Source organism: Carcharhinus amblyrhynchos, chromosome 2 (genome assembly GCF_965287045.1).
Source record: "Carcharhinus amblyrhynchos chromosome 2, sCarAmb.v2.hapA, whole genome shotgun sequence".
NCBI classification, from domain to species: domain Eukaryota; kingdom Metazoa; phylum Chordata; class Chondrichthyes; order Carcharhiniformes; family Carcharhinidae; genus Carcharhinus; species Carcharhinus amblyrhynchos.
The window spans coordinates 57839204-57860490 of NC_137325.1; the positions used below are offsets into that span (position 1 = coordinate 57839204).

The window sequence follows — 21287 nt, forward strand, 5'->3', positions numbered from 1 at the left end:
GACTCTCCACACCCTCTGCACAACTTGCCGTTCCACCAATCTTGGTGTCATCAGCAAATTTCGACACCATACACTCGGTTCCCTGCTCCAGATCATCTATATAAATGGTAAATAGTAAAGGCCCCATTGTCATCAGTTTGACTGTTTTCTTTTGTCATAAGCAATTGAAGGATAATATAAACGTTTTGACACGTTTCACATATTGCTTGCTTGATTTCTTGTTTGGCTTACTTTCATGATAGCAGTTGTTTCAAAGCATCCTTGATGATTGATCTGTACTGGCTCCCAACTACATTGCTTCCAACAGATCCTTTACAGCATTTATTTCCAAGTCACTACCCAATCTGTAAGAATCTCACCAAGGCCAGTCTTCCATTACCATAACCTTTTATTCACAAAACGGAAAAGAGCCGCAACTGTGGCTTACAACACGTGCCCAACCCAGGGACCTATAGAATGATGGTTTGCATTGAGACAGCAGGTTTTAAATGCCAATGAGGCCCATGGGAAGACTTATTGATGATACCCCGTATCCTTCATGACCACCATAACACTATTTTACAATGTTTCTATGTGCATGATGCTTTGGAGCAGGAACAAGTCAAAAGTGTACATTGTCTGGCAGCAGCTGGTCACCATTAAATTCATCCTGCTACAGAAGTATGAATGAAGTGTTTGGTGCAAGGAAGCAAAACACTGTTCTACCAAATGAAGCAGTTTGGAAGTCAAGGAAAGAAAGCTTTCCTTTACAGAACTGTTGACAACTTTACTGGAAAGAGTATGAAGAGGAGGTAGCAGGACAAGTGTTAGTGTGCTTTGATCTATGCATTGAACTTGGGAACAGCTGAGGAAACTTTCTTCTGCTCATGGGAAGGTTGCTGTGATGAGTATAACTCATAATTTTGCTCAATTTTATAATGCTATTTTGCAGTGATTTGTAACAACATACTTCAGTGGGTTTGGTGCTGCACTCTGGCAAATTTGCATATGCGAAGGTGATCTTTCACCAGGGTAACCTGCATTGATGACGCATGACATGCATTTCCCTGTGACCCATGAAATGCCGAAAGCATACTATTATAAAAAATATTGGACATTCTGCAAGTTCACATAATCACACGAGATAGCTGCTGCATTGGGAATTGGGTTATATACATATTTTCTCATTTCTTCTTCCAATATATGTCACTTTTGTAACTGCTTGCGTGGTAAAGACCATATTGATTAGATGGCAGCATGCGCACGATGAAAAGAAGCGAGGGTTCATAACCTTCGAGTCCTGTATATTAGTTTCTTGGCTCCCTAAAATCTCCTGCAGGATCTCATCTCACCAGTTGTTTGTGACAATATTGACCATGACTTTTGGCTGTTCACTCTTTCACCGCAAAGTGCTCAGCAGCCACTCAGTGACAATATCAACTCTGGCACCAACCTCCCTGGCTTAAAGAACAAAAATAAAACTAATACTCAAGACAATCAACTCTTTGATTTTTTTTGTTGATTCTTGAGGCTCTGAAATCATCTCCCGGGCCTGATTTTACCTTCTGCAATCTCCTCTTGCCCTACTGCAAATTTGCTACTGAGCATGACTTTTTATACTTGTTGCTCCTTTCTCTGTTCCACAGGGGTACTGTTCAAATACACATGGGGCAGGGTAGGTGTAGGAAAAGGCTTTGTTGAAATGGCGGCGTGGGCTTGTTGGGCCGAAGGGCCTGTTTCCCGTGCTGGGTTGTACTTTGTTCTTTGTAGATCCTGTCCTGGGCCTGACTTTATCTGCTGCTGATCTTTTCATTACCCTGATAACCTCAAGATTACTCCTGGTATCATGCACGGGATTATATTGAAATAAGAGGTTTCATACGTCACTACAGTGCATAAGGAGGCCATTTGGCCCACCGAGTCCATTCCAACCATAATTCCACCCAAGTCCTATTCTCATAGCCCCACATATTTACCCTGCTAATTCCCCTGACACTAGGGTAAATTTAGCATTGCAATCAACATAACCCACATGTCTTTGGACATCTTTAAACAGCTGAATGTGTGGTTAAGAGTGGGGGCGGGAGAGCTTTAAATTCCCGGGACATTGGGACCAGTTCTTGGGGAGGTAAGACATGTACAGACTTGTAGTTTGCTATTGCCATGGGAGGGTTTAAACTACCTTGACATGGGGATGAGGCATAGCATTAGGGAAAAAAGCAGATGCTCAAGGATTGGGGGATAGAGTTTCTCAAGAATACAAAATAACAAGAGATTAAATGAGGTCAGGCTAAGAGGAAATACAAGAAGATCTAATTCAAGTTTGCAATACATGTAATTAAAGCACCCAGATGGTGAATAAAGTTGGTGAGTTGCAAGTTCAAATCGCCGCGTGGGAATATGATACCATGGTGATAATGGCATTTTGGCTCGTAATTGGACAGGACTGGGTACTGAATAGTCCTGAAATTAAGATATTCAGGAAAGATAGGGAAAGAAAGAAGGCATTGATTCAAGAGGATGTCCTGGAGCATTAAGGGACAGAATATTTGCTTGGAATTAATGAAGGTACCATTACACTACTGGTATAATCTATAGCCCATAGATATAAAGAAGCAAATTGTCAAAGTAATTGGAGAGGTTCAAGTACTGTGGAGCAGTGATAGACCTGAATAGAAATAGTATAAAGAATAGAGAGAGTGAGTTTTAAGGAGAATTTTCTGATTTGTACATTTCTGACTCCGTAAGAAAGGAATCATTGCTGGAACTGGCTCAGCAACTTAAATAGGCTATTCAGTTTAACTTCCACAGTAGGAACATTTTTAGAGACGATCTGGGACAAAATTAACAGTCACCTGGACAAATGTAGATTTATTAAGGAAAACAAGCATGGATTGATTAAAGACAAATTGTGTTTAAATAACTTGAGTTTGTTTTTATTCATTCATGGAACAATCTGTGGCTGGCCAGCATTTATTGCCCTTTCATAGTTGCCGTTAAACTGAATGACTTGGTGAGCCATTTCAGAGGGCAATTGAGAATCAACCACATTGCTGTGGAGCTGGAGTCACATATAGGCCAGACCGGGTAAGGATAGTAGATTTCCTTCCCTAAAGGGCGTTAGTGAGCCAGATGGGTTTTTCCGACAATAGACAATGGTTTCGTGGTCGTCAGTAGACTCTTAATTCCAGATAGAATTTGAAATCAATAAAAATTATCAGTTGCCATGGTGGGATTTGAACCTGGGTCCCCAGGCCATTAACTGAGTTTCTGAATTAATAGTCTAATAATAATACCACTCGACCTTTGCCTCCTCTCTTTTAGGTAACAAAAAGGATTGATGTGTGTTTGTGGACTTCCAGAAGATATTTTTTAAATGTTAGCAAAGTTAAAGGGCATGGGATAGAAATGACAGTGGAAGCATGGATACAATGTTGGCTGATTGACAGGAAACAAAGTAGTGTTAATGGTTACTTTTCAGATTGTAGTAGGGCATATCCTGGGGTTCTCCATGGGTCAATGCAAGAACAACTGCCTTTCATGATGTATATTAGTGACTTGGGTGTACAAGGCACAATTTCAAAATTTGCAGATGACATAAAACATGCAAGCAGTCTTGAGGATCATGGTTGACATGAAAAGGACATGCTACATGTCTACTGAAACAAATGGAATTTAATGCAGAGAAATGTGAAATAATACATAAGAAAGAGGAGTGGCGATATAAACTAATGAGTTACAATTATTTAAAAAAAAGTGCAGGAACAGAAAAATCTGGGGCTATGTGTTCCATAATAATTGAAGGTGGAATGGCAGTTGAGAACTTAGTTAAAAAGGCATATATAACCTTAGGCTTTATAGATAATGAATCAGTAGGAAAGTTGTGATGAATCTTTATAAAACTCTGGTTTGACTTCAGCTGGAGGATTGTGTTCAATTCTGAACACTTTACTTTGTGCAGAAAAGATTTTCAAAGAATGGCTCAAGGGATGTGGAACTTTAATTATGAGAGTAAGTAAACTGGCTTGGGAAAGAGGGCCAAGATGAAATTTGGTAGAGATGTTCAAAATCATGCAGGGTATAGTTAGAAACTCTTCCTTTTGGTGGAGGGATGCAGAATGAGACGAAATGGAAGGTAATTGGCAAAACAACCAAACAGTACATGAGAAAACATTTTATTTGTGTAGTAAGTGATTAGCATCTGGATCATCTTGCCTGAAAGTCTGTTGGAGGAAGATTTAATTGTGGCTTTCAGAAGAGAATTGGATAAGCGTCTTGTTAATTGTGGAATCCTACAGTGCAGAAGGATGCCATTCATCCCATCAAGTCTGCACCAAACACAGTCCCACCCAGGCCCTATTCCCATAACCCTATGCATTTGCCCTTGCCAGTCCCCGGATACTAAGGGACAATTTAGCATGGTCAATTCACCTAACCCGCACATCTTTGGACTGTGGGAGAAAACCGGAGCACGCAGACACAGTGCAGACTCCACACACGCAGTGACCCAAACTGGGAATCGAACCTGGCTCCCTGGTGCTGTGAGGCAGCAGTGCCAACCACAATGCCACCGTGCCACTGAAGATACAAAATGTACAGAATTGCGGGTAAAAGGCAGAGGTGTGAGACGCGCTAATTTTTTTTCTTCAGCTTGCTAACCCTGACCTTTTTAAGAGGAACAGATCTTGAGATTTTGAGCTTCCAGCCAATATTAATTGTAGGAAAGCTTAAAGGCTTCAGCCCTCTGCTCACAATTCCACCCCTCTCCCCTGCCTTTGCTCCTCTCCTTTTTCCCTTATTTATTCCCTTGCACGTTATACTGGATTTATACAATCTTATTGTATCTTTTCATGTAATTTTTATTTCAAAAAATGTTGGTCTCCAAGAAGAGAAATAGAGCCCAATGTAAAGCAATTGACACTGAGTCGCCCTACTGAGGCAAGATCTGTCATGGGGGAAGGGCCAGTTATTGATTTGCAGGGGAAGGGTCTTAGTGAATCAGCTGCATAAGTGTGAAGGTGCTTGTGAATACTGAAAAATAAGAGCCACAATTTTTTTTAAAACTTTATTCTAATTCAATCAAGTCAAATTAAAGCCAATTCAGAGTCCCAACAAGTTGGGACATTCCTGATCCAAGCTGACAAGACAGGGCTCTCACCTTCTGTCTTGGGCTTGACCTACCTGATCCAAGCTGATTGGAGTAGGTGTAGCTCCACCTCCAAGGCTTGATCTAATTTGCATCTTAGCCAAAAGGATGAGATTTCACTTTAAAAAATTGCTTCAAATGAAGCTGAGATGTAACCTAATGACTTCAATCAAGTGCAGCATTTTGATACTATACTTGATCTTAGCCAAAAGGCCAAGAAGCAATACCCATCAAAGACAGCTAAGTGAAGGGCTCCTTAAGCTGCTTAGCTCAGTAATTGATCTCATGAATCTATCTTACAAACGCATTGTTAACTCAACATTAGCAATCCATGTAATTACATCATGTTGAACAACACTTGAGGGTGGCAAGAGAGTCCACCGTCAAGTGAGGGACATCAGTCTGCTAATGGTGGCTTAGTTGCACCAGCAAAGACCAAGCTGGCCAAGTCCTGAAGTATATCAATGCTAGATTAGTTTGTTGGCAGCTAGTGAGGGAACCAACAAGAGGGAAAGACATACTTGACCTCTTCTCCAAATTGCCTGCCTGCCTGCCTGTAACCTTATGGCCTGGCACATTTGCCACTCTACCATTGCCACCAAGCCAGTGGATCAACCCTAGCTCAACAAAGAATGTAGGAGGGCATGCCAAGAGTATGGGTGGGCATACCTAAATATGAGGTGTCAATCTGTGAAACCACAAGACAGAGCTACCTGTATGCAACACAGCATAAGCAGCAAGTGATAGAACTAAGCAATTCCACAATCAGCAGATCAGATCCAAGCTCTGCAGTCCTGCTACATCCAGTCCTGAATGGTGGTGGACAATTAAATAACTAACTGGAGGATGGAGCTCCACAATACACCCATCCTGTGATTGGGGGGCCCAGCACATCAATGCAAAAGGCAATCATCAGCCAGAATGGCGGAGTGGCTGACTCATCCGGCCTCTACTGGGGTCTCGACATCATAGATGCCAGTCTTCAGCCAATTTGATTCACTTCATGTAATGCCAAAAAATGGCTGAAGGCACTGGATACTGCAAAGGGCTGTGACAGTATTCCTATTCTGATAATACTGAAGACTTGTGTTACGGAATTTGCCACATCCCTAAATAAGCAGTTCCAGTACAGCTACAACATTGGCATTTACCTGGCAATGTGGAAAATTCCTTGAGTATGTGCTGTACACAAAAAGCAATTACACCACATCAGTCTACTGTCACTCACCGGGAAAGTGTGGAAAAAGTCATCAGCAATGCTTTCAAGCAGCACTTGTTTACCAATAACCTGCTTACGAACCTTCAGTTTGGATTCTGCCAGGGCTGCTCATCTCTGACCTCATTGTAGCCTTGGATCAAACGTAGTCAAATGCTGCTTTGATGTCAAGTGTAGTCACTCACCCACCTCTGGAGTTCAGATCTTTTGTCAGAATGTAGCATCAAGGAACCCAAGTAAAATTGATTCAATGGAAATCAGCTGGTTGGAATTGTACCTCGCACAAAGGAAGATGGTTTTGGTTGCTTGAGGTCAATCTTATCTATTCCAGGACATTACTGCAGGAGTTCCTCAGGATAATGTCTAGGCCCTAGTATATTCAGCCACTGCATCAATGACCGACCTTCCATCATAAAGTCAAAGCTAGGGATGTTTGCAGATTGCTCAGCAACCTTTGCGATGACTCAGACACTGAAGCAGCCATGTCCAAGTTCAGCAAGACCGTAACAATATCCAGATTTGGACTGACAAGTGGCAAGTAACATTTGTGCCACACAAATGCCAAGTGATGACATCTCCAACAAGAGAGAATCTAACCATTGTCCTTTGATATTTAATGGCATCACCATTGCTGAATCAATACCCTGGGAGTTACCATTGACGAGAATCTGAACTGAACTAGTTACATAAATATTGTGGCTACAAGGGCAGGTCAGAGGCGAGTAATCCTGCAGGGAGTAACTCAATTCCTGGCTCCCTAAATCCTGTTCACCATCAACAAGGCATAAGTCAGGATTATAATGGAATACTCTCCTCTTGCCTGGATCAGTGCGTGGTTGCAGGGTGACAGGGACTGGGAGCTGAATGTCCAGGGGTATCAAGTGTAGGAAGGATAGAAGGGAGGAAAAAGTTGGGGGGCGGGGGGGTAGCTCTTCTGATTAAGGATAATATCAGGGCAGTAGTAAGGGAAGATATAGGCTCCAAAGAGCAGAACATGGAATCGTTGTGGGTGGAGATAAGGAACAGTAAGCGGAGGAAGACGCTGGTAGGTGTGGTCTATAGGCCCCCAAATAATAACTTGGAGATGGGACAGGCTATAAACAAGCAAATAAATGATGCGTGCAGAAATGGAACACCGATAATTATGGGGGATTTCAATCTGCATATTAATTGGTTGACCCAAGTCGGACGCGGTGGGCTTGGGGAAAAGTTCTTGGAATGCTGTAGGGATAGTTTCCTTGAACAGTGTATGACGGAACCGATGAGGGAGCGAGCTATCTTAGATCTGGTGTTGCGTAACAAGGCAGGAAGAATTAGGGATCTTGTTGTGAGGGATCCTCTTGGGACGAACGATCATTGTATGGTTGAGTTTTTGATGCAGATGGAGGATGAGAAAGTAGGGTCCCGAACCTGTGTCCTCTGAACGGAGGGGAGTACGATAGGATGAGAGGAATTGGCTAATGTAGATCGGGGGTGCAGATTGAGAAAAAATGGAGGATCTTTAAGGAGATCTTCTTCGGTGCTCAGCAGAAATATATTCCAATGGCAAAGAAGGAATGTAGGAGAAGGGATGATCAGCCGTGGTTATCGAAGGAAATAAAGGAGAGTATTAAATTAAAAGTTGATGCGTTTAGAGTGGCTAAAAGTAGTGGGCGAGTAGAAGATTGGGAGAGGTTCAGAAATCAACAAAGAATGACTAAGAAGTTGATAAAGAAAGGAAGGATAGACTATGAAGCTAAACTAGCACTAAATAACAAAAAGGACAGTCAGAGTTTTTACAAATATACAAAGAGGAGGAGGCTGGCTAGAGTGAATGTTGGACCCTTAGAGGATGAGAGGGTGAATTTAGCGGTAGGAGATGAGGAAATGGCTGAGGCCTTAAGTAAGTTTTTTGCCTCGGTCTTCACGGAGGAGGACGCGAATAGTTTGCCAGATATTAAAGATAGAAGGATGGTAGGCGTTGAGGGCCTGAATGCGATTACTGTCACTAGAGATGTAGCGCTTGATCGACTAGCGGGACTGATGGTGGACAAGTCCCCAGGACCGGATGGAATGCATCCCAGGGTTCTGAAGGAAATGGCAGAGGTGATAGTAGACGCCTTAGTGATTATTTACCAAACTTCACTGGATTCTGGGGAAGTGCCGGAAGATTGGAAAATGGCTAATGTTACGCCGCTGTTTAAAAAAGGTAGCAGGCAAAAGGCAGCAAATTATAGGCCGGTTAGTTTAATGTCTGTTGTTGGAAAAATGCTTGAATCCGTCATCAAAGAAGAAATAGTGAGGCACCTGGAAAGGAATGGTTTGATACAGCAAACGCAGCATGGATTTGTTAAGGGGAAGTCATGTTTGATGAATTTATTGGATTTCTGAGAATGTGACTAGTGCGGTAGACAGAGGGGAACTGGTGGATGTGGTGTTTCTCGATTTTTAAAAGGCGTTTTGATAAGGTGCCATACAAAAGGTTGCTTCAGAAGGTTAGGGGGCATGGAGTTGGGGGTAAGGTGTTAGCGTGGATAGAGGATCGGTTGTCTAATAGGAGGCAGAGAGTTGGTATCAATGGGTGCTATTCTGATTGGCGGTTGGTAACTAGTGGAGTGCCGCAGGGATCGGTGCTGGGGCCTCAGCTATTTACCATTTATATAGATGACCTGGAGGAGGGGGCTGGCTGAGTGTAAGGTGACGAAATTTGCTGATGACACAAAGATATGTGGAAAAGCAAATTGTGCGGAGGGTGTGGAAAGTCTGCAGAGGGATCTGGATATGCTGAGCGAGTGGGCGAGGACCTGGCAGATGGAGTACAATGTTAGCAAGTGTGAGGTTATCCACTTTGGCAGGAATAATAGTAGGAGGGATTACTATTTAATGGGCGAAAAGCTGCAGCATGCTACGGTGCAGAGGGACCTGGGGGTCCTTGTGCATGAGTTGCAAAAACCCAGCCTGCAGGTGCAGCAGGTGATCAAGAAGGCGAATGGGATGCTGGCCTTTATAGTGACGGGGATAGAATATAAAAGCAGGGAGGTCTTGCTGCAACTGTACAGGGCACTGGTGAGGCCGCAGCTGGAGTACTGTGTGCAGTTTTGGTCGCCGCACTTGAGCAAGGATATTTTGGCCTTGGAGGGAGCGCAGAGGAGGTTCACCTAGGCTGATTCCGGAGATGAGGGGGTTAGACTATGAAGAGAGACTAAATAGACTGGGTCTGTACTTGTTGGAGTTTAGAAGGTTGAAGGGGGATCTTATAGAGACGTATAAGACAATGAAAGGGATGGATAGGGTAGAGGTAGAGAGATTCTTCCCGCTCAGAAAGGACAGTAGGACTAGAGGGCACAGCCTCAAGATAAGGGGGTGCAGTTTAGAACAGAGTTGAGGAGGAACTTCTTCACTCAGAGTGGTGAATCTCTGGAATTCTCTGCCTGTTGAAGTGGTGGAGGCTACCTCGCTAAATATATTTAAGACACAGGTAGATAGGTTTTTGACAGACAAGAGAATTAAGGATTATGGGGAAAAAGTGTGAAAGTGGAACTGAGCCACTTCAGATCAGCCATGATCTTATTGAATGGCGGGGCAGGCTCGAAGGGCTAGATGGCCTACTCCTGCTCCTATTTCTTATGTTAGTTCCAAAAACACCCAAAAAACTTAACACCATCCATACATAGCTTGCTTAATTGACATCCCTTCTACAAATATCCACTTTCTCCTCCTTTGATGTGCAGTGGCAACGGTGTGCACCATTCACAAGATGCACGGCAGGAGGTCACCGAGGTTCCTTTGGCAGAACCTTCCAAAATGACTCCTGCTATTTTTAGAAGGACAAGAACAGAGACGTGTGGAAACACTGCCACTTGGAAGTTCCCATCCAAGCCACTCACTGTCCTGACTTGGAAATGTGTTGCCATTGCTTCACTGTTATTGGGTTGAACACAGTGTGGGTGTGTCTATATCACATAGCCTGCAGCTGTCCAAGAAAGCAGCTCATCACCCAGATTCTCAAGGACAGTTCAGGATGAGCACTAAATGCTAGTCTAGCCAGCAACATCCACATACAGTGACTGAATGTTTAAAAATTCAAAGCTAAAAGGAGGCCTAGTGAAACTGGAATCAGTGCATATCGGGGCAAACTCTCTGCTTGTTGGAGTCATACCTGGTACCGAGGAAGATGGTTGTGGTTGTGGAGGGTCAATCATAGACACCCTACAATGCAGAAAGAGGTCATTTGGCCCATCGAGTCTGCACCAACCACAATCCCACCCAGGCCCCACTCCCATATCCCTACATATTTTACCTGCCCATCCTTAACCTACACTTCTCAGGACACTGGCGATGCTAAAATTGCCCCTTAATCAACCTAAACCGCACATCTTTGGACTGTGGGAGGAAACCCACGCACATACGAGGAGAATGTGCAAATTCCACACAGACAGTGATCTGAGCTGGGAATCAAATCCATGTCTTTGGAGCTATGAAGCAGCAGTACTAACCACTGTGCTACCATGCTGCCCCATCATCTCAGCTCCAGGATATCTCTGCGGGAGTTCCTCAGGGTAATGTCCTAGATCCAACAATCTTCAGCTGCTTCATCAATGAGCTTCCCTCCATCATAAGATCAGAAGTGGGGATGTTGGCTGATAATTTGTTCAGCAGCATTCGTGACTTCTCAGATACTGAGGCAGTTCATGTTCAAATGCAACAGGATGTGGACAATATCCAGACTTGGGCTGCCAAGTAGCAAGTAACATTCACACCACACAAAGGTGAGGCAATGACTACCATCAATAAGAGACACTCTAACCACTGCCCCTTGACATTCAATGATGTAACCATCACTGAATCCCGCCATTGATCACATCCTTGCGGTTACCATTGACCAGAAACTCAACGGGACTCACTACATAAACACTGGCTACAAGAGCAGGCCAGAAGCTAGGAATATTGCGGTGAGTAACTCACCACCTGACTCCCCAAAGCCTATCCACCATCTACAAGACACAAGTGTGTGATGGAATTTTCCCCACTTGCCTGGATGGGTGCAGCTCCATCCAGCAACAGTCAAGAAGCTTGACATCGTCCAGTTCAAAACAACCTGCTTGATTGGCAGCACATCTACAAATGTTTAATCCCTCCACCACTGACACTCAGTAACAGCAGTGTACTATCTACAAGATGCACTGCAGTAATTCACTAAAGGTCCTTCCAAACCCACGACCACTGGCACCTAGAAAGACAAGGGCAGCAGATAAATGGAAACATCATCACCTGCAAATTCCCCTTACTTGGAAATATATCGTTGTTCCTTCGCAGTTGCTGTGTAAAGATCCTGGAATTCCCTCCCTGACAACATTTGTGGGTCAACCCACAAAACGTTGATTGCTGCGATTCAAGAAGGCAACTCACCACCACCATTTCAAGGGCAACTGGTGATGGGAAATAAATATTGGCCAGCCATTGATGCCCATGTCCCATGAATGAATTAAAAAAAAGATTGGTGGAGGTGTTGCCATGGAGAATGCACTTGTTGATTGTGACTGACCATTAACTACAGTGCTATTTGAAATTTAAACCAGGCAGTTTTGCTCTGGTCGAGGCTTTGCCTTGAGAAATGAACTAGCAAGCAGATGTCACTTGTTTTTTTTTAGCTGAAACAAGTGCAGCATGTGCATATGTTGTTTCTGTCTTCAAAGAACTGGGACCTGTGTGTTAATATATGTCGCTTCCAGTACTTCCAAATGGACCATATTGCTAGCCCAACTGAATGTTGTCAATAGGTTGTCCCTGTAATTCTTAGAGCGCTAAAGATTGTTTAGAAATTGTTGCCTAATCAAAGGATCACATCTAATATTGCCCACTGTGTTTAAATTTTGTAAGCATGGGCTGGTTGGGTACGATCTGTATCTTGCCCATTATGAACAGCGGAAAGGGTATGCTGTTTGATACGATCCACCAATCTTTACTGAACTGGGGAAAAGCGAGCTATAGCCGGATTAGGAGGGAGCTGCAGGACACTGATTGGGAGGGACTGTTAGCCGGCAAGTCCACGGTTGGCAAGTGGGAGGCTTTTAAGGGCAAAATGAAAATGTTGCAGGAGAGGTACGTTCCGGTTAAGCGGAAGGATGGGAAAGGTAGGATTAGAGAGCCGTGGATTACAGGGGGTATCAAAGACTTGGTCAGGAAGAAGAGGGAGGCGTATGTTAGGTCGAAACAACTGGGTACGGAGAGTGCGCTGGAGGAATATAGAGAGCGTAGGAGGGAGCTAAAAATGGGAATTAGAAGGGCGAAGAGAGGGCATGAAATGGCTTTGGCTGGTAGGATTAAGGAAAATCCAAAGGCATTTTATTCCTATATTAGGAGCAAGAGAGTAGTTAGAGGGAAAATTGGTCCTCTTAGGGACAAAAGTGGGGAGTTATGTATTGAGTCGGAGGGAACGGGGGAGCTCCTGAATGAATACATTGCGTCGGTATTCACAAAGGAGAGGGGTTCGGTGTCGTGCGGTGTCTTGGAGGGAGCTGTGCATCAGTTGCAGGAAATATCTATTACGAGGGAGGAAGTGCTAGGGCTTTTAGGTAGCGTAAGGACGGATAAAGCTCTGGGGCCTGATGGTATTTATCCCAGGCTGCTTAGGGAGGTGAAAGATGAAATTGCTGGGCCTATGGCGCAAATCTTTGTCTCTTCTTTGGACACAGGTGAGGTCCCAGAAGACTGGAGGGTAGCAAATGCGGTACCGCTGTTTAAAAAAGGTAGTAGGGATAACCCTGGAAATTATAGACCGGTGAGTTTGACATCGGTGGTAGGGAAATTAATGGAAAAAATACTTAGGGGTAGGATGTATGAGCATTTGGAGCGTTGCGATCTGATTAGGGATACGCAACATGGCTTTGTTAGAGGGAGGTCTTGCCTTGTGAATCTGGTAGAATTCTTTGAGGAGGTGACAAAAACGGTTGACGATGGGAGAGCCGTTGATGTCATTTATATGGATTTCAGTAAGGCGTTTGACAAAGTCCCTCATGGTAGGCTGGTAGAAAAGGTTAAGGCACATGGGATACGAGGTCAGGTAGCTAGGTGGATTGAGAACTGGCTGGGCAATAGGAGACAGAGGGTAGTTGTTGAGGGGACCTTTTCGGGCTGGAGGCCAGTGACCAGTGGTGTGCCGCAGGGCTCAGTACTGGGACCTCTCCTCTTTGTAGTATACGTAAACGACTTGGAAGAGAGCGTACGTGGTGTGATCAGCAAGTTTGCGGATGACACCAAGATGGCAGGGTTGGCGGATACTGAAGTGGAATGTCAGGTGATACAACAGGATATAGATAGGTTGGTACATTGGGCAGATAGGTGGCAGATGGAATTTAATCCTGACAAATGCGAGGTGATGCATTTTGGAAGGAATAATGCAGCGAGGAGCTACGTGATAAAAGGTAGACCGATTAGGAGTATAGAAATTCAGAGGGACCTGGGAGTGCAGGTTCACAAGTCTATGAAGGTTGCGACACAAATGGAGAAGGTTGTGAGGAAAGCTTATGGAATGCTAGCCTTTATAGGAAGGGGTATAGAGTATAAGAGCTGCCGTCTAATGCTTCAGTTGTACAGAACGTTGGTTAGACCGCATTTGGAGTACTGCGTCCAGTTCTGGTCACCTTATTACCGGAAGGACATGGAGACTCTGGAGAGGGTGCAGAAGAGGTTTACCAGGGTGTTGCTTGGCATGGAGGGACTGGGTTACGAGGAAAGGTTGGAGAAACTGGGACTTTTCTCCTTGGAAAGACGGAGATTGAGGGGGGACATGATAGAGGTATATAAGATACTGAAGGGAATAGATAGAGTCAATAGTGAGAGACTGCTCCCTAGACTGGGTACAATTACGAGAGGTCATGATCTAAGGGTGAGGGGGGAGAGGTATAATTTGGATGTGAGAGGAAGGTTCTTCACGCAGAGGGTCGTGGGGGTATGGAACGCGCTACTGAGTAGGGTGGTGGAGGCAGGAACGTTGGACTCGTTTAAGGTTCACTTAGACACATGAGCGAAACGAGGATGGAGGGTTATAGTAGGGGGTATTAAATAAGGTCAGAGCCTCGGGAGACACCGGAAATGCAGACTTGTATGTTAACGTTTTTGTCTTTTTATTCCGCAGGTGGAGGTCCACCTTGTTGTCAAACGAGGGGCATGCACATGGTGGGTCGTGCGTGGGCTGCTCTTGGAGGTTCCGGGAGTGGCCTAGTACTTCATGTCAGTGTGTGTGCTTGATCCTGGACCGGTAGACGGGCACCGCAACAGCTCAGTGACTAGCACTGCTAGCTGTGCAGATACATGGATTTGGGCCTGTGTCTGTGGGAGTTTGCGCATTCTCCCTGTGGTTGCGTGGGTTTCCTCTGGGCGCTCCGGTTTCCTCTCACACCCCAAAGATGTGCTCTTAGGCTGATTGGTTTACCAAATTGACACTATTCTCCCCTGAATCTGGCTAAGTTAGGGGTTCCATTCGTAGACACGCAGGGTAGAATAGGTGTAGGATGATGCGGCGGCGTGGGCTCGTTGGGCCGAAGGGCCTGTTTCCTGTGCTGGGTTGTTCTTTGTTCTTTGGGCTATGAGCCTTGAATCCTGTAGCAGGATGCTGCTATTAAGTCAAACATATGTCAGCAGTTAACTGTCTGTAACCATCAATTGTTATGTTCTCAATGGCAATGTCCCTACCAATCAGAGTCCACCTGTCAATCATTCAGCACTCTCTTTGCTCATACAGTATTTAGTTGTTGCCTCCCTTGGATTTGTATCCTTGCAAAATGCCCTGATGAGTGCAAGATGAAAACTTTGGCAGGAAACTTTTTTTTCAGCAATATTCAAAATAGCATGATCACATTTAATTTAGTTATGTCCTTCTGTTTCATTTTTTTTAATTGTAGGAATCGAGCATGAATGAATGCATGTCCAAAAGAGAGATTATAAAAGATGAGGAAACAACAAGGTAAGCTGAACCAGATTTTTGACCTTTGATAGTTTTGTACCAATGTTGACATGTCCTCACTATAATACCCAATACGTTGACACCCTGTTCGCATTACTAATGGCTCAACACAGCCTGACATGTTCCCTGAAACAGTAAGCAATCCCACACCAGTTTAAAGTCCAAACAGGTTTTCCAGCCACCTGAAGAAGGGACAGCCTGTCCCGAAAGCTTGCGGCTTTTGCTACAAATAAACCTGTTTGGACTTTAAACTGGTGTTGTGGGATTTCTTACTGTTTTACCCCAGTCCAACGCCAGCATCTCCACATCATGTTCCCTGAAATCAGCCCCTCCACTTAAAGAAAGGTAAAGGTAAAATTGGACAGAGCATTTACCCCTTTCCATCCTTGCCTTCTACTTGAATGACTGACAAAACCTGAAAGCAGGTCACACGCTTGTATCTCTGTTGCTGGAAGTGTGTGGAAATGGGGGAAGTGAGCCAGAGATAGAAAAAGTGGCGGGTCATGTAAAGCAGTACTTAGCAGTAACTGTTGCAATAGAAATTTAGATTTGTAAGAATTTCTTGCAAACAGCAGGGTATTTTTGTGAAAAACTGAAATAACTGAGGATTTTGGGTATCTTGAACCTGAGGGGGGAGAAAAGTGATGATTATGTTCTCCTTTTATCTGATGACCTCTCTGCTGAGTGCTGTTGTATCTGGTAAAGTTGGTGCCATTGTGACATCAAGTACGCTTTATTTGCTTTCACTTTCCTGAGTGAGATTGTCCTAATTCTGTTTTATAATCTCCCTTAGATCTGCTTAATCTTTTTTTCAAAATGCGGTTTTGGTTCATACAATATGTGAATCAGTGACACAGCAGTTTAGTTTTCACCAGTACCACCTTGAGCAATTGGGGTTGGGCGTTGCCACCAGTACCAACTCCATCCCATGAAAGAGTAAAATGAAAGGGTTTCTTAATTTTTTTAAATATTTAGTGCTTATTGAAATGTTAGTGTTGGAGTGGAATGCTGCTCTTTTAGGCAACAACTTTAGCATCAAGAATTACTAAAGTAAGCCTGACTAAGTACAACGTCTCACGTTGTATTCCTTCCTCAAAACACACACTATTGCACTGTTGTAGCGTTTTGACATTTCCCACATGAGCAAGTTTTTGGCCTCACTGTGCCAGTTGTTCTAGTATGCAAAGTAGTTTGTCCTGTGGGATCATACCCACTCTATTAATGCATTCATGGAGTTTTAACATTGCTATTTTGGATTGCTAATTTGATGTTCAATTAGCATTACCACAAATGTTTTTTTAAATGTTTCTGAAAGCTTGCAATTAATTCTTTGATTCAAAACCTGCTGACATGGCTGAGTCTAGGAGTAATTTTGAATTTACTAGTTAAAATGTTTTTGAGGCACTGGTTCACGAGCTAGTTCAGATTGCATTTTAGTGTTTTATTATTTTGTGATAGGTACTCTTCATGCCATTAAAGTTTACAGAAATTGTTTTATGTGAAGAGAAGCATTTCATGGTACAGTGGAGTGTATTTATTTCTCTTGCAATTAGTTGTTGGTTTGGAATTCAAACTTTATATCTGGACTTGGAGAGGCTACAGAGAGATTTACAAAAATTATACCAGGGATGAGCAAACTCGGTTACATGGTGATAATGGCAAAGCTGGGTTATTCTTTGGTGTAAAAAAAAAGGTTAAAGCGAGATGAATACATCCCTTTTTAAAAAGAAAAGCAGAAGCATTAAAACACAGCAGCTCCTCGCTCCTCTCCTCCTCTTGTTCCTGACGTTACCTGCGATCAAGGTAGGATCATACTACTTCACGCAGTCAGTGGCAAATGCCTCCGTTTCATTGCTGATCACGAGAAATAGACCATCGTTGAAGTAAGCTGGGTGTTGGTTGATGATTTTGATTCTATGACACAACTACATCTTTCATCTGATAGACCTTTAATCATTTTTTTCAAAACAAGTTGCATGCTTGTAAAAGGTACTAGTGATATCCTCTTAAATAAAGATATTAGATAAAGATCAGTTTGTGTCGAATAAAATTGATGCTGAGGAATACACTGATGAGCCAAATGATAATCTTAACAAATGTAAATAATTGTGTGCATAATTTTTCAAACAAATTAAACTTTTCATAACTAATCTATTCAGATTCAAATTGAATTATCAGATGGAAAAGTATTTGTCTAAATCACTGCTTTTAAGCCATCTATTTTCTTTATTTTCGCTCCTGTTTTGCCTTGCAGGGGTTATTTTTGTCATAGTAGTCAGCTCTGGGATAAACATTATTGTCTAAGGGTGCCAGTTGGTCGATAAGTCGACTCTGGCTGAGACTTGCTGTTGAAAAAGCAGCAGTGAACAGTACAACTATGTTTTTGGGCAATTCAAAAAAAAGAAAAATATACCAGGCTTGAACATACTTCTTTTGCAGAGGATGAGTTCCTGCATCTAAGTGTATATCGCTTCCAGAAGTGTAAATGAACCATGTTAAAAGCTCAACTGATTTTCTTACATTGGTCCTTAGTGTAAATGTTAATCCAGAGCAAATGCTGTCCAATAGTGGAATAAGTCTAACAGTAACCATTTTGTTTTAGATTTTGCAAGTATGGATTGTTTGAGTATGGTTGGTACACTACCTAATGCAGACCGTAGTTATTTTGACCTCTCTGAGGGTGCCTCTATTTTTGAGGCATTCTTGCGTTCTATTACTTGCCACACCTTGTTAGAGCTGCTGAGAGTCTGGAACTGCTGGTCCACAGGATAGGATTTCCTTTGCTATCCTTCCTTGGATGGTGAGCTTGGAGGCAGCCAAGTAGGTTTGTTGGAAAATATCTTCCTTGTCTCGTTCCAAGAAAGATCGGACTTGGGACTCCCATTTGGCCCTGATGTTGAGGTTGCCAAAGCCTGAAGGACAATCCAACCCTTGGTCATTGAACTGAAAAGATACTAGGAATTTTTTTTTTTTAATATTGCATCTTTGCGAAGTGCGTTAGAATGTTTTGATTTTATTTGATATTGTTAGCAGAAGTTATTTCTGAAGGTTTGTCTTGGAGAAAACATTCACATATTTATCCTTTTTTAAGAACCAGAGAATCCCAATGGTGCAGAAGTGAGCCATTTGGCCCATCAAGTCTGCACTGACTCTCCAAATCATCATTTTACCCAGGCCCACACGCCACCCTACCCCTGTAACCCTGCACATTTGCCATGGCTAATCTACACATGTTTGAATAATGGGAGGAAACCAGAGTGTCCAGAGGAAATCCACGCAGACGAGGGGAGAATGTGCAAACTCCACACACGGTCATCTAAGGCTGGAATTAAACCCGGGTCCCTGATGCTGTGAGGCAGCAGTGCTATTGACTATGCTGCTCCAGTATTTGCTATTGTCATAGACATGGATGAACAGCTAGGTAGCTTTTTTTTCAATTCTTCCCCAGGATGTTGACATTTCTAGCAAGGTTCCAATTACCCTTAGAACTGATGGTGAGCCTTGAAATGCTGCAGTTCATCTGGTGTAGGTGCACCCTCAGTGCTGCTGGAAATGGAATTCCAGGATTTTGGTGCCACGATAGTGAAGGAACAGTGTGTAGTTTGAAGGGGAAATTGCATGAGGTTGTGTTCCCATGCAACTGCTACCCTGCTCCTTTTGAGATAATAGAGGTCATGGGCTTAGAAAGTGCTGTCAAAGGAAACTTGGTGAGTTGCTGCAGTGCATCTTGTTGATGGCAGCAGTGTGTACCGTTGTGCGTTGATGATGGAGGGAGTTAATATTTAACGTGGTGGATGGGATTCCGATCAAGCAGGCTGCTTTTGTCCTAGTTAAGTGGTGTTATGGAGTCATAGAGTAATACAGCACAGAAACAGGTCCTTTGGCTGAACCAGTCCATGCTGACCATGGTGCATTCTCAGCCAGTACCAATTGCCTGCATTTGGCCCATTTCCCTCTAATCCTTTCCCATCCATGTACTTATCCAAATGCCTTTTAAATGTTGCTATTGTATTTGTGTCAACCACTTTCTCTGGTAGCTTATTCCATATATGTTCCTTTTAAATCTTTGGAATCACAGTCATCCAGAAGACTATCTGTCAGACGCCTGACTTTTGCTTTGTAGATAGTTTAACGTCTGTGGTAGGTAAAATGTTAGAATCCGTCATTAAGGAGGAAATTGCGAGGCATCTTGAAGGGAATTGCTTGATAGGGCAGACGCAGCACGGTTTCATTAAAGGGAAGTCGTGTCTGACAAATTTACTGGAGTTCTATGAGGATGTGTCTAGGGCGGTGGATAGAGGAGAGCTGGTGGATGTGGTCTTTCTGGATTTTCAGAAGGCGTTTGATAAGGTACCTCACAAGACGTTACTGCAGAAGGTCAGAGGACATGGAGTTGGGGGTAGGGTGTTAGCGTGGATAGAGGATTGGTTGTCAAATAGGAGGCAGAGAGTGGGGGTCAATGGGTGCTATTCGGATTGGCGGTTGGTGACTAGTGGAGTGCCCCAGGGGTCGGTGCTGGGGCCTCAGCTATTTACAATTTATATAGATGATCTGGAGGAGGGAACCGAGTGTAGGGTGTCGAAATTTGCTGATGACACCAAGATTGGGGGAAAGACAAATTGTGCGGAGGGTGTGGAGAGTCTGCAGAAGGATCTAGATAGGCTGGGCGAATGGGCCAGGAAATGGCAAATGGAATTTAATGTTGGCAAGTGTGAGGTGGTCCACTTTGGTAGGAATAATGGTAGGAAGGACTATTACTTACGTGGCGAAAAACTGCAGCAGGCGACGGTGCAGAGGGACCTTGGGGTCCTTGTGCATGAGTCGCAAAAACCCAGCCTGCAGGTGCAGCAGGTGGTCAGGAAGGCGAATGGGATGCTGGCCTTCATAGCGAGGGGGATTGAATATAAAAGTAGGGAGGTCTTGCTGCAGCTGTATAGGGCATTGGTGAGGCCGCAGCTGGAGTACTGTGTGCAGTTTTGGGCGCCGCACCTGCGCAAGGATATTTTGGCCTTGGAGGGAGTGCAGAGGAGGTTTACTAGGCTGATACCGGAGTTGAGGGGGTTGAGCTATGAGGAGAGGCTGAATAAACTAGGCTTGTACTCGTTAGAGTTTAGAAGAATGAGGGGAGATCTCATTGAGACGTATAAGATGATGAATGGGATGGATAGGATAGAGGTGGAGAGACTCTTCCCGCTCAAAAAAGACAGTAGGACTAGGGGGCACAGCCTCAAGATAAAAGGGGGGCGGTTTAGAACGGAGTTGAGGAGGAACTTCTTCACTCAAAGGGTGGTGAATCTCTGGAATTCTCTACCCGTTGAAGTGGTGGAGGCTGCCTCGCTAAATATTTTTAAGAAGCGGGTTGATGGGTTTTTGATAAGAGAGGGGATTAAGGGTTATGGGGAGAGGGCGGGAAAGTGGAACTGAGCCACGACAGATCAGCCATGATCTTATTGAATGGCGGGGCAGGCTCGAAGGGCCAGATGGCCTACTCCTGCTCCTATTTCTTATGTTCTTATTTCTTATGATGGTGGACAGGCTTTAGGGAGTCAGGAGGTAAGCAGAATTCCAAGCCTCAGATTTGTCCTTGTAGCCACAGTTGTGTGTGTGCGCAGCCATATAACCAGCCCACATCCTGACTATTGTCCAGGTCTTCCTGCATAATGGCATGACCTGCGTCAATATAATCGTCAGTGAACATCCCCAGTTGTAAGGTTATGGTGGAGGAAAGGTCACTAATGAAGCTGCTGAAACCTGAGGAACTCCTGCAGTGATATCCTGGGACTGAGATGATTTGCCTCCAACAATCACAACCATCTTTCGTGCTAAATAACCGGTGAAGAGTTAGTCCTGATTCCGACTGACTTCAATTTTGCCAGGTTCTTTGATATCACATTCAATTAAATGCTGCCTTTATTTGCCTCATGCTGACTCATTCTGCAGTCACTCTTGCCTCAATGTCCATATTTGGACCAAGAATTGAATGAGTTCAGGAACTTTGTGCC

The 21287-nt window shown here is 43.9% G+C and overlaps 1 protein-coding gene and 1 non-coding gene across 4 annotated transcripts in view; one reads left to right on the forward strand and one right to left on the reverse strand.

Annotated features, from left to right (window-relative positions):
* The window catches only part of azi2 (5-azacytidine induced 2), a 72127-nt gene that overhangs the window by 28057 nt on the left and 22783 nt on the right, over window positions 1–21287 (forward strand). For all 3 annotated transcript variants that reach the window (XM_080206245.1, XM_080206236.1, XM_080206251.1), the window contains one exon: window positions 15224–15285. In XM_080206245.1, coding sequence (XP_080062371.1) covers window positions 15224–15285 — 62 coding nt within the window. The remainder of the gene's footprint in view (window positions 1–15223; window positions 15286–21287) is intronic.
* LOC145362258 (U2 spliceosomal RNA) lies at window positions 5159–5350 on the reverse strand. The gene has a single exon (XR_013889963.1). It is a non-coding gene; the product is annotated as a U2 spliceosomal RNA (small nuclear RNA).